Genomic DNA, 14,419 nt, shown 5'->3' with positions numbered 1-14,419 from the left:
GGTGATTTTTTTTAAACCGCTGACAGAAGCCTTTAACACAATAGGAATAACATAGTATCTGCTCCTCTGGTCGATCAGTTACCGAGAAAAGAGTGACCTAATTACTCTGTTGTTTATTACTGCAGAGCTCTGATTTATCCCCCTATGCTGATGTAATTTCAACACTGAGTCTTCCTCTTCAATAATTTTTCTTTTTTTCTGTTTTCAAATACACAAACACACTCGTGCACAATGATCCAATGCGACACACCTAATACACAAAAAAAAGCACGCAAACTCTCATACATCAACGCAGTCACTCTTTCACTTTTTCTGGCTCCTCGCGACAGGCCCAGACTCATTTGCATCCTTAATTGTGTTGTAATGTACTTTTAATTTGAAAATGGAGGCAATTAATTATTTTGATATGGAACAAAATGCCGCAAATGTAAACACTCTAATAGTTCTCCGTGAATGGAGTATCATTTTTCAAAAGAGGGATTGAATCTTATCTAATTTTTTAATGCCATACAAGTTTTTTTCTCTCTCTCTCTCTCTCTCTCTTATACCGTTTTACCACTCATGCATTCTCCTTGATATTCACTTTGTCTTTGCTCAGAGGGCAGCGTTTCTTTGATCTATTCCTCCGCTGTTATTTTCTATCTAAATCTCCCACAGGATAATTACTGTAGTTTCACCTATGCTATCAGAAGAGATTAAATGAAATTAAGCCTGTTTGGACATTCAGCCTCTCCTCCGTACGTCATCCTAACATTAGACTCTCCACTTTCTATTTCTGGGTCAGAGATGCTTCGAGTGGAGATGTGAATCGCAGATTAATTTTTTTTTCCTCCGTCAACCATGTGATCAATAGGTGTCAGTGTTCAAAGGAAAGCAAGCATCGCTGGAGGAGAGGAGGAGGAGAGAGGGGGAGGAGGGGGAGATCCATTTGTACAGGCCCGGGAAAAAACTGACACTTTCGCTCCCTCAACCTGATAAACTCGCCACAGAGAGGAACAGGATGGATGTGTGTTATTTTTTCCCCTCTTTTCACCCGTTTCCATCACCTTTTCCCCCCTTATTCCCTTTCTCTCCTCTATTGCACACAAATTTTCTGTCCTCTTATATCTCTAAACCCCCACCCAACCACCATCACCACCCCTCACCCCTATCTCTTCCACTCTCTCCCTTTCTGATTCTCCCGAGGGTGCTGGGAGCTCGCTGACATCACAGCCGGCCTGGCAACAGCCTATAAATTATGAGTGACAAGTCTTTGGACCAATAAAAGCACCACCATATTTCATGCACAGTAAATCTGATTGCAGATTGCTCTGGCGTGTGGCGGCTGACATGTTTATTGTCGTTATGGCGGTGGGAGCTGAGGGTAAAGGGGGGCCAGGGGCTTGGGGGACGAGGGGGTTCGCTCCCCAGCATCAGAGTTTCTAAAGCTCCTCTCTATATGGAGGTCAAACAGATGGGAACTCTGGGATGCTGGCGACCCCTTCCACCCATCCTGCAACCCCCCGCTCCAAATCCCCAAACACACACAGACATAAACATACATTCACACACATCAATGCCAACTCAGCCAACATCTATACGACAGCTATTTTTCCTTCAGCTTTTACAAAGCCATGCGACTGCTTCTTTCACTGCAACCATCTGTCCTCAATCTGCACATGCTCCCTGTGGAACTTTTAAAGAGGTTCACCATTGATTTTTCTCATTTAAAGCAAGACGATGTAACTTTTGAAAAAAGAAATAACACATTCTTCCTACTACAAATGTACATTTTAATCCATAAACTAGAAAATGTTGTTTGCCTATTTCAATACACTTTGGGGTTTTGCTGCTACAGTCTTTCTTGGTCTGCTATCCAATGGTGGCTAATGTTTGCAAACTTTAGATGGATGGTAGATGTGTTGTACGAGATTACTGAGTCAGTGTGCTGCATTGGTGATTCTTCTCTACTTGTACTTCTGTTAAGTGCAGCACACACCAGCCACCTTGTGGAGCGTTGTGTCTTTGCTGACATCAAAAGCACACACAAGATGTGTCATGCAGTCAAAGGATGAAGTCAAGGTTCAGTCATAAAACTGCTGTTTTTCTGGAGCATGTAAATGCTACACCTTCTCCCTGCCATTTTCATTTAGGCCACAATGTACAGTGGCCAAGAGAGCTTAATACAAGGTACGAGGTACCTTTTTTTAATGCACCACAACTTACAGGACCATACGCAAAAAACACCAATCTGACAACCCATATACAGCATTACAAAACATGCTGCAAGTACAAAAAAAGACCTCGGCAGACGTCACAAGTTTCCAGGGGATACAAAAACCCTGAAAAAACCATCAACAACATTCCAATACTGTTCAAAACTAAACCAACAATGTGTCGCTCTGGCATTCTGATGCCAAGATGTAGATATTATTGATAATATATATACTGTATGTAGCACTAGTTTTAAGTATCCTACATACTATTTTGTACTTTTGTTACATTGTTCTGAATGACTTGCATCTTTTGTTTTCATGCTGCAGGCTTTTGCTTTATGTTCAGCATGTTTCTGCATGCGATCAGATAAAGGGGTGACACAATTCAATACTTTAATCTTGACTTGCAAAAACTTTGATGTTAGGTTGTACTGAGAGATATAAAGCATTTGAAGATAGTCCAAGAAATGACTTCACAATAAGCAAAAACATTTACTGGTTGACCATTTATACTGCAGAGTTCCAAGGGTTAAGTGCCAGTTTTGGCCCTCCATCCTTCAAACAAACCGCTCTTGATTTCACCACGACATAGACTACTGTATATGTGCTGTAGTTGCCGCAGTAATAGGCCAGTCACAAAACACATTAAAATCAAAGAACACTTGACATACAAATAGTTGTTTTTTTCAGGGTATAAGAAGGATTGAGTGCATGCATTGTTTGGCTGTAGAAGTTTGGATACTACTTGATACTGGGTAATTTTGCAGGATAATGATACCTTAAAGGGAACAAGTATTCAGCTGTACTGTTGTCCAACAAGAGTTACAAAGTCTCACTAAGTCACTTCAGTACACATAAAAAAAAATTATCAGCACTGTGGTTTGTTGTGTCTCAGTCTTCTCTTAATGAAATTAAAATTTGTTCGCAATACTGGATATCACTGCTGATGCAATAACCTTTTTTTTTCATTTTAATTTTTATTCCCAAACAAACATGAAATAATAAAAATCACTTTCTGTGTGCCTGAGGACTTTTCTGGGGAATCTGATAATCACTTTTTAAAAAAACTGGCTAAATCATAACTGAGTCAACTGGCAACAACATGTAGAATCATGTACATCACATACATGAAATGATTCAATCATCTGTTGAGTCACATGCTAGAGGTCAATAGACAACAGTCACACACTGACAGAATAAAGAAAGCTATAGAGAAGCTATAAAGAAGCTATAAAGAAAATAAAGAAAGCTCCTCACTATAACTTATAAGCATTCAGTGTTATCTTCAATTTTCCTAAACATGGATCCTCTCATTACAGATATCAAATCTAATCTTTAATGTATCGTAACAACCTCATTGATGCTAAGTGACCCTGTGCTCACTGCACTGTCTAGTCCATCCGTCCTTCCCCATGCAATAAACCATTCTTCATAATTAGCGTGGCCGCTGCAGTATGATCTGGGCATTACAAGTCCTCAGCCGCAGCCCCTAAATGGACAGATTTCAACAGACGCCCGCTGGTGTGATCGGCATCATTATATTTTAATTAATCCATTCTTCTCACAGCAACACAGTAATTACAATCTATTTTATGACACGACATGCTGCGAAAGAGAGGAACAGGAAGGCAGCGAGAGGGAATAATAGCCAGAAAAGGGAAAAGCAGGGGAGAGTAAGGATGGGAAAAGGGAACTACAAAGAGAGGTGAGGGCGGTGAGTTAGAGCCAGCATGAGGGGAGGAAATTTTAAGGTGAGTGAGACAGAGAGCAGAGGAAAACCATCACAAACGCTATGACTGATTACCGATATGTCATCGCCCGGCTGACATTGTAAAAGCATTGTAAAAGCGTTTATACGATGTCTGGAGGAGCACGGGGCTCACTCTCTCTCTCCCTCCCAGATTCATGCTTCATACAGTCAGAGGGAGAAGCTCCATTTCCTCCAGCCTCTGTCTATATAAATCAGAGCAGGTACGGACACTCAGACACGCCGTGGGTGTGATAATAACATTAGAGGATTACAATGACACTCCTCCCGGACAAGATCACCTGTCCCAACTGCCATAAAACAGCTGCCTCTTGTGGTTGCAGAGCTTTATACAAGGAGAGTGTGGAGGTGTGTGTGCACGTTAAAGTTGTGTCTGCACGTGGCAAATGCAGCAGTGAACAAGTGGAAGATGTCACCGCTTGTATGATCCATTGCGGACTGTTTACTTGAGTAAACTTGTAATAAGTGACACCTGAGTTTAATACTGAAAGCTGTTAATCGCAACTGAATGTTACTTTAAATTCAATATATGTTTTTTTAAGCAAGCACTTTTGTGTCAGAGTGGCTCAAAAAGAAACCTTCAGGGCACTTTCAGTGCTTTACGCAAGAATAACTGAATTTTATGTTATTCAATTCACCTGAAATTATCCCAGTAAAAGATCATATAGGGATAATTACTGTAATCATAAATTTCATAATCACAACCATACCCAGTTAAACTATTCAATCATACATCTGTCCATATCATGAAAAATCTTTAGGGGGGTCTTCAATATATTACAGAAAAATGTCCAAATATGTTGACACTTGCAGCCATGCAACGCAGCATATAACAGTGGTGTAGCATAACTGATAGCATTGTATATCATTGTTATTATTGCCTACAAAGTAGGATCCTCTATAACGTAGTATCTGATTTGATCTGAATTGATCCAAAATTTGATTTGAAAGAACAGCTGTTGAAAGTCAAAATTAATCAGTTAGTGTGACTGATTTATGGTAAGAGTTATTGATAAGAAGGTTGCTTAGCTTAGCAAAAAAGACTGGAACAAGGGGGGTGCAGCTAGCCTGGCATATTATAGCTTGGGGGGTGGGGGGTGGGGGGGGGGTTATGTGCCAGACTATTTCTTGGCAGGGAGCAGAAACTTCTTCAAGTCTTTGCTGGTTGCCTGGCAACCTCACTGTGGTCAGGAAGTTACTGCTCCTGGCCAAGAAAATAAATCTGGCACATAAATACCCGTAAAACCACAACTTGTCATTTTTGCACTTTGGTTCAATACAGCTTGAACATAGAATATATGGCAATTATTAGAGGTCATGTTGGGTTGATTTTGTTACTTTTGGACAGAGCCAGTACAGCTGTTTTCTGATCCCTATGCTAAGCTAGTAGCTGGTGTAGCTTTCAATTTACCGTACAGACATGTGAGTAATATCAATATTCTTATCTAAAGTAACTCTTGGCAAGACAGCAAGTAAGTGTCTCGCCCAAAATGTTATAATACACAACCAAACAAGACTGGCACATTTTGCTTGGATAGCAAAAGCAGCAAGTAATCAAGGGTTTCAGCCTACTACGGTAGTTCACTTTTTTTCAAAGAACTACCGATATGTAAATTAATTGATTAAAACATCAGTTTACATGTAAGCCTAACATGAAAAGTGGGCAGAATGAACCCCTCAGGGTTTGCCACACATTAATTTATTTGTGGCAGTGCGCCATGATTAAAACATCTGCCACAGCAAATAGATTTTTTAAATAGGAGTGCTATTGGAATATTTATGTATATATATATATATATATATATATATATATATATATATATATATAGAGAGAGAGAGAGAGAGAGAGAGAGAGAGAGAGACAAAGAGAGAAACATAACCATTCATTCTGCTGGGTCTAAAAGTTTGCATTCACTTATAAACAGCTGCTTACTACTAACTACTGCTGAGGAAAAAAAAAAACTCATGGAGAGCTCCACCTACGCTGGGTTCACAGACTCAAAAAACCCTCCGACTCTGAGAGGGGACACAGAATGATACAAAGGGATGCACGCATTTGTCATCCATCGTCAGCTTCTGATACACATGCACTCTAATTCTGTAGAAAACACTGCCCCTTTACACCTTGCATTTAAATTTGTCTTACATCCAGATTGCATCTGGATATGATTTAACGCGATTACATTTACACCTGGTATTAATATGTGTCTCTGGTGTCCAATGTAATATCTGACTGAGATCCAATAACTTTGTCCAGCTCAAACAACCAAATGCATTTCAAACTAGCCCCTTGAAGATGAATGCATTTACACTTGAGTTCAATGTGGTCACAATGCATCCCTGATCCAATCACAGTCCAACCTCAGTGCATTTTGGGTGCATTAACACCTGTACTTTCATGTGGTAAAGCAATATCTGAGTGTGATCTGAACACTGAAAATGCACTTCCCTATGTGCAGGGGGTCAATGTTGGCAGAATGCTATAGGCTTAAATATAACCCTACTGATGATATTACATTTGTGGTCAAAACCACTGAATGTTTGCAAGGATGTATCACAATACCTATGGTGCACATGGAATCCTGCTCCATTGATGCTCCACCCAGGCTCTTCAGGGTCGGGGATCTTTGCTGTGTTGGCGATCAGATGCTGAACATCCCTCCATGTCAGCTCGGGGCTGGGGCAAGAGACATAAAACAGAATATCATCAAACACACCCTTCCTTCGGCCCGTGTTCTACACTGACTGAAACCACAGAGGAAACACTTCAACTCTGCGTGATACTCTGAAAAGAAACCTGCAGGGAGCTCAACATGGGCTCTCGTCTTGTGTTGAAAGAGGATGGAGGACTGTTTTATGAAGCTTACAGCACATTCTATCAGGCACCGATGTAATTCTCATACTGTATTAATGCTAAGGTTTATTGATACATAAACTGCGGCGGTGAGACACTGCCATACCTTTTACAGCAGGTCCTCTAGACATAAAAGCACCTGTTTAAGTCAAGCTTACGGTTTTAATAATGGTGTCACTGAAAAACTGTGAATCCAACAAAGAATATTTGAGACTTTAACAAAAGAGCCTAGAGAGTCGAATGCAGAAAAAGTCTTCTTTTTAATCCCAGGCAGGGGAATTCTAATAGAGCGGACTCAAGTGTCATGTCAAGCAATATACTAATGGAATCCAATTAAGACCTTTAAACTGCGCCGAGAGCTGGAGGATATTAGCTCAGTTTTCTATAACAAAAGACCAAAGGGCCGTCAACGAGGGCTTTTTCGGGATATAAAAAGCATAAAGGAAATTGGGTTTTTCTGCTTTATCCACTCATTATTGTTCCCTAAGAAAATGAGTTGAATGGAGTATAAGAAAAAGCGCTTGGCCACCCAATCTGAATAGCCATTTTCTTTTTCTGAGAAGAAGTTCCTCCACTGTTTGCGTAACATCTGTACACGGACAGTGGTTTCTCCAGTACAGACGAGAAGAAAGAAGGTAATTAAAAGGTGTGCCACACAATTAGGCCTCCCGTCATTAATGACATAACTGCAATCCATCAAGCATGTCTGTTCAGCCACGTTAAAGTATACCGTTGTAGTTTTGTCTGCACAAAGACGTGAAGAAAAGGCCTTGGAAAAGGCTAAAATCACGACTAGCCTCTTCATTATTGTGCTGTTGAGTGTTAGACATCTCAGGAAATATCAGGCGAGGATATAAACAGATGTATTCCATTCACGTATTGGAAAAAACGAAGCAGAACAAAAGCGAGGAGAGAAGCTTTCATTAGCAGCATAAAACAAAACCCCGGCAAGCAGCGAGAGCAGGCAGCTAAAACAACATGATAGGAATAATACCAGTAACACTAATAATAGACGGATAGAATGAAACAAAACACAACGCACAAACAATTATTTTAAGCTTTGATTTCAAAGGGATTGGAGTGTGTGTGTGTGTATGTGTGTGTGTGTGTGTCTGTGTAGGGGGGGAATAGGCTTTGTACTTTTGAACTGTTGCTGCTCGCTGCGTGCGTCTGTGTGTATGAGTGTGCGTTCCGTATTATATATTAGCGGCAGCAGCGTGATTCTGTTATGTGCACTCCCCCACCTCCATCATCAGCACCACCACCACCATCACCCCTCTGGTGGAATCAGAGAAACCCCCGCGGCCCCGGCTGGTTTGCATAAAGCAAACAAAATTAAATTTGCTTTGCTAAATCAAAGCATGTATGGTATTCCAAGCCGCTCTCTCTGGGACAAATTACTTCAAACGGCCTCCTTTGTATCATAACAGAATAAAAAAAAGAATCAGCCCAATCAGCGGCTCTCCAAAACCCTCGACTCGGGAATTAATTATTGAACCGAGGGCTTTTCTCTCTCCTAGCAGTCCGCGACACAGATCTATTTATTTTGGAAAAGTCGTTTTGCTCTTAAAAACACACTGCTGGCTGAGAACCCAGTTTACTGCTATCTCTCTCTCTCTCTCCCTCAATGTTTTCACTCCTCTTTGCTGCACAGCCCCTGAAGGGACATATGAATAGGTTTAGGCCACGAAATTAATCTGAAAACCCCACAACCAGCATCCACCATAGTGCTGGTTAAACAGAAGTATTGCTTATGCTGTAATGGACTTAAGATGAACTGAGCTGTTAACTTGTGAGGTTTCTTTCACAGAGAGGTGGCACTTTTTTTTTCTTTGCACTACCTCTTTGTATTAATGCTCAACCATGTGTTTTCTCCTACTGTTGGTTTCAGTCTGGCTGCAAGAAAGCACAAAACCATTTGGCCTATTTATGAAATCAGATATTCAGCTCAAGTAAAAGAATATGAGCTAAAACAAAGGATCCTTTCAGACCATTTCCATGGTCCAGCTTGATGTTAAGGGTCTGAAAATTTCCATTGAATTTCAAGTTTCAAAGGGAAGTGCAGCTTGGGCATTTTGCACAAGTTTCAATATAGAATCCTTTTCATATAAGCAAGACGTATGGCATGTTTTGGTCAAAAGTATGCTCATTTAATTGAATTGCAGGCCTAAGCATGGACTGCATTGAGCAGCGTACTCTTTTATCACATGTGCAGATTATTTGCGAGCATCCCATTTAATAGGAATTCTGAAAATTACACCCTCTGTGTGCACAGTACATTCTCCCATCACATGTGCAGTCCAAACTACTGCCAACACTACTGCATCGTCGGAGCCAAAGGACTACATGTTTTCATTTAAGTTTAAGTTTTAGCACTGGAGTGAATATATTTTTCATTTTTATAATTTTTCAGTGAACCCGCTGACAGTAGCTCAAACAAAGTACACAATTTAGAACTTGTTCGCAGCTTCTGCTGGCTAGCATGTGGGATGTAGCTTCATTAAGTATGCTAATGCTAATGGAGAAGGTTTAGTCAATCTTTTTCCATTCATTCTTTATTGTTTTTTTATGAATTAGTTGGTCACTTTAAACCCTAAGTTTGCACACAGCCCAAAATTTAAACATTTGGCTCAAAATTTCAATTAACTTTTCTCAGTTAGTTAACTTGCTAGCTAGCTAACTAAAAACACGGAATTTTAGACTGTAAGTATATGATAAATTAATGGATTATGTCTGCTTTTTTTTCATGTTTGACATAGTAAATACAGCCTGGCCAAACAACCTTTACATTTACATTTTATTCCCATTAATTCCCATATTCATTCCCATGGAAACTTTGCAACCTTAGTTGTTGTTTCTATTTAGTAAGCTCTGAAATTATTAAGGACATGCTGCATGTGATAATATTTAATATCAACCTCTTTTATTATTTTCAGAATACATACTCCAGGATACCAAAGCTGTAACTGGCAAATAGCGGTACTGTAGCTGGTGAGCTAACATGCTCGCTAACCAGAAACATGCTACTGCGAGCCAACTTCAATGGGCTTTTTTAATCAAAGAAATTTTGGCTTATCACAGTAGGAAAAGCACGTGTGATGAATTCCATTTAGAAGTTTCAGGGTCCTGGTATTGCGCATGCTGCCTCACTGTCATGGCTTACTGGAATACCTGAATAAAACTGATCCATTGTACTGGTATTATAATGGTAACAGCTGTGCTTTTACTATGAGAAGTCTACATGTCCATGAAAGTTCAGTAATGTGAAGTTGGTATTGTAGTTTCATGTTTTTATTGGTATTTATTACATTTTTAACATTTTGATTGGCACTTTAATTGTATTATCTTGTTTTTATGTTTCAGCTTTTATCATCTTGTCATGTTTTATCCTGCATGTTGTCTGTGATGTCTGACATTTGTGTTAAATGGGTGCTTTGCACTTTATACTGCAGACCAAATTTACATACATGTGCGAATAACCTCAACCTGAATTGTTTAATCAAAAGTCAAAGTTTACCAAAGGTGAAGTCAACATGAAAGAGTTACACAGATTTAAAATACACTGATTTCCCTCCAAAACTGGGCTGTTTAAAATGCTGGTCTTGTTAAGCCTTTAAGTGGTAATGTATCTTAAAAAAAGATACATTACCACTTAAAACTAATGCAACACTGACATACAGTATGACAAACATTCAACTCATGCATGAAAGAAATAACACTGAAACCAGACCTTAAACATCTGAATGATAGATGACAACAGAAGGAATAAATTTGACATCACTGTAATGAAAACAATAAAACTAAAACATGCTGTCCAGCACACCCATGAACACAACTGGGCTGCAGCTCACAGCAGATTGGGGCAGAGTGCAACGATATATGAGCCTCCTCCAGACCCTTACAGCCTTCATCCCCTCGCCAAGGCTCACAAAGCAGCACAGCAGCCGTCACAGTGAGCACACAACTGTTTACAAATCCCCAGTTAATAGGATCAGGCCTCATTGACTGGGCCGCTCCGATGTGTCTGATGTAATCTATTAGCTGTATGATAGTCAGTGTCTCAGTCCAATCGATAACCCTGGGCCTCCATATTGCTCCACTGTGGACTGTTACTCCTCTTTAGTGCTGCTTAGAATGCAGGCTTAGTGACTATAAAGTGTGCATGTGTGTGTGCGTGTGTGTGTATGCAGAGGTTTGTGTCCATCTACTTGTGCCTGTGTGTCAGATCATGCACTTTGGTGAATTTCTGAGTTTTATTGGTGAAGTGTAAGTGTGTGTGTGTGTGTGTGTGCGTGCGTGTTTGCATAAGGAAGCTGTGCAAGGGGAATGTGCATGCAAAGTACTGTATCATGTACTGCAGTTTGTCCATATTAAATCATAAAACATCCATACTGCAGCTGATACTTAGGCAGATGTTAATTCTGTAACACTTTAATGCATGGATGCATGTTGGGATTGCGTGTGTCTGTGTGTGTTGTATAATTATGTTGACATTTGTAATATCCACGCACCTATACACGGGTGTATTACTGTACAATGGTGCATATGTGTGTATTAATGCGGCTTTACAGTAGCTGGCATGTCTGAAAGTGCATGTTCGTGCATGTGTGTGTGTGTTTGCACGCCGTGTTTGTGTGTGTCGGAGTGTGTCTGTAGCTGGTGTAACTGGGTTTCCAATTAAGTTGAACCACAGGCCGGATCAATGCTAGTCCTCTGTGTGCAGGAATGAGCAGCCCTGGGCCCTCAGAGCATGCCCACGAATAATTTATCACTCACACGAGGCCCGGGCAGAGAGGAGGAGGAGGAGGACGAGGAGGAGGAGACGGGGAGCGCAAGGACAAAGTGTCCAGCCCAGGGGAGAGAACGCAAAAGATGGGCAATTGAGGGGACAGAAAGATGGAGGGGTGAAGAAAGAGAGAGCGAGATCAGGACTCAGAGGACAACACTGTCAGCTCCCGATCATTTAGAAGCATCACACTCAACGTTTTTTTTCTGGTAAACAACCGTTGAAAAGTAAAGTCTGCAGGGAGCACAAGCCACATAATTCTTTTGAATACAATTTACTGCATGTTTCAGAATGCACTTAACTATTAAAAAAGATGACACTATGTAACACAGGATCAGTCAGTTTTCCAGTAATTGCCTTTTGTAAATCTCAAGAGTCACGCATTTCTAGTTTTACATAAGGTTCTGTTTACTTAATCACATTTTTTGGGTTTTTTTTTTTTCAAAATGCATTATTACTACCTCAAATTGATATAATGGGACATTTGGTTTGAATATAACAATGTGTTTTTATCACAATTCTTACCACAAGAATAAGGGTTTCACTGGAGCACTTTATGTATTGTACGTGTACAGATGGAAACTGTATTTGTAGAGATTCATGTGTTGGATCAAACAACGTCCTCAAAGTGAAACAACAGAACAACATAGACATTTTTTTTGAGTATGAATAGTGTTACAAATCAATACTAAAAAACACATTTGCTTTATGATGTGACAACACTACGGCTGAGGTTTTGTATAATGTTGTTTAGGTTAGGGATGGTTTGTGGGTGGGATAAGGCTAAGGGACCTTTAATATCACGGTTACAGTCACATGTGTTGTGTTATTGGAGCACATTGGTGAGGAGTTGGTTTCAAGTTTTATTTTAATTTCAGTAAGAACAAGGGTTAGAAATTGCAGGACTCACTTATATGTCTGTAAATTGCTAAAGTTGTGTGTATCTTCTTTTTCTTTCTTTGTTTTTTTATCTTTCTGTTTTTGTGTCAATAAAACATGTATTTATTATGGTCAAAGTGACGATTATGTGGTTAAGGTTAGGGAGCAATCATGGTGATTTTTAAAAAACAACACTGACTTTGTTTGCTCCCCTCATGGGGCTTTGTCACTTGAATGTAGAAATACTGTTTGTTGCTTTGGGTCAAGCTGAAAGAAGGCTTTTCATAAGGTTGATGCTCAGTGTTGTTTGCAAGGTCTGTTTCTGTTCTCAACACCAATTATCATACAGGATGAATTGTGTGTGTAATAGGGTTGTGTGTTGGCATAATCTGGAGAAACGATATGTATCATGATACAGGGGATACAACTAAATATATTGCAATTTTTAAATCTTCTTTAAATGCTAGCGGTGCACCCTTTTTACCCTGCATGTTCCGCAGATTTGTGTTCTTTGGGTATACACTAGCAATATGTTGTTACGTTGGAGTGGAGGAGTCAAATGGCTGAAGATAGATTACGACATTAAAGCATCCAGCAGCTGGGGTCTTAAAAACATCATAAAATGAAAAAAATGCACAAATATTTGCTTGTAAACTACTTGTTAAAAACTGATTTTTGAGAATCATTATATCACAAAACATAATATCGTGATCCGATTTTCTTTAACCCCTAGTGTGTAACATCTATTAGACAAGTTGAATACTATGCTGTCCCTGTTGTTATGAGGATTATGCATTGTAATGACATACGAGCTTAAAGCATGTTTATGTGTCCTCACTTACAATTAAGAAGTGATTTGTACAGTTTAGTTTTATACAGAGAGGTGAATCGATTTAACGATTGTTAAAAAAAAGAGCACCGATATCAGATCAGTGCCCTGAGTTTGGGTCGGAGAAAATGTTGCATCAGTTCATCTCTGAATGGTTGTAATTTTTTGGATTGAAAAGACATGATTCAAACATGAGAAGTGGCATCAAATATGAGCCATTATCAGCTTCCACTCAGACATCAGTAATAGTTTTCTCTCCATTGTGAATCGAGGACATATTTGCAGCCTGAAGAGATTGATGCACTTACATGTTGCCTAATGCTTGCTTTACTGAAGCTCAGCATGTCCAATTTTCTTGTTCATCTCTTTTTATTTTAACAGAAACTGAAGGAGATATCACTAACAGTCAAGCTTGTTAGTCAGCAGGGTATAATGTGTTGGTACACGACAAGCAGCAGTTTAAACCCCACTGTTTCATCCCAGGAGGCACATCTTCTGCTTGGACACTTCGCGTTTAGATCTTCTGCTGAGCCACATCGCAGCTTTAGTTGAAAGGCAGAAAACTAATACACATGTGGAATGCACATTTACAGAGAAGCAGAGAAACACCCACATATATAGACAAACACACAGTGGAAGCAAAAGCGCACACATGCATGTATATGTGTTCATGAGATGGCATATCGCCCAATGCGTCATAACAGCACATAAACACATGCAGATGCACACACATCTAGAAAAATATACAAACACAGACACACAGAACACCAACTGCTGCACAACTACACACACACACACATACAGTGTCCCCACCCTGTGGAGAGTCAGAGTCCAATGTTCTCTCCGACTCTGTCCTTAGTTCGTCTCTATTAATCTCACAGTAGCGAGGCATGGACTGGTAAGACGCTCGGCATCGCTCTGTAATCTTCTCTTAATGTGCTGCACTCTAAGCCTAAGTGAACCCATTTGGAGCGGCTGTGAGCAGACTGAGATTCCTCCCATGTTATCTGAACAAGTGTTACTAATGGGTTTATCAATTAGGCCAAGTCCAATAACTGCATGCCTGCAATCTCCTTTAAATACACTCCACCGGCGTAGCCCGGATTCC

At 40.0% G+C, this 14,419-nt stretch overlaps 1 protein-coding gene across 7 annotated transcripts in view; it reads right to left on the bottom strand.

Moving 5' to 3' along the window:
* Positions 1-14,419, bottom strand: part of LOC121946024 (neuroendocrine convertase 1-like) — a 216,737-nt gene that overhangs the window by 66,291 nt on the left and 136,027 nt on the right. For all 7 annotated transcript variants that reach the window (XM_088083951.1, XM_088083956.1, XM_088083954.1 and 4 more), the window contains one exon: positions 6,527-6,640. In XM_088083951.1, the coding sequence (XP_087940077.1) occupies positions 6,527-6,640 (114 nt within the window). The remainder of the gene's footprint in view (positions 1-6,526; positions 6,641-14,419) is intronic.

The sequence above is a fragment of the Plectropomus leopardus genome, chromosome 11 (genome assembly GCF_026936395.1).
Source record: "Plectropomus leopardus strain MGB_pleo_1.0 chromosome 11, ASM2693639v1, whole genome shotgun sequence".
Taxonomy (NCBI): Eukaryota; Metazoa; Chordata; class Actinopteri; order Perciformes; family Serranidae; genus Plectropomus; species Plectropomus leopardus.
This window is presented reverse-complemented; position numbering and strand designations above follow the sequence as displayed.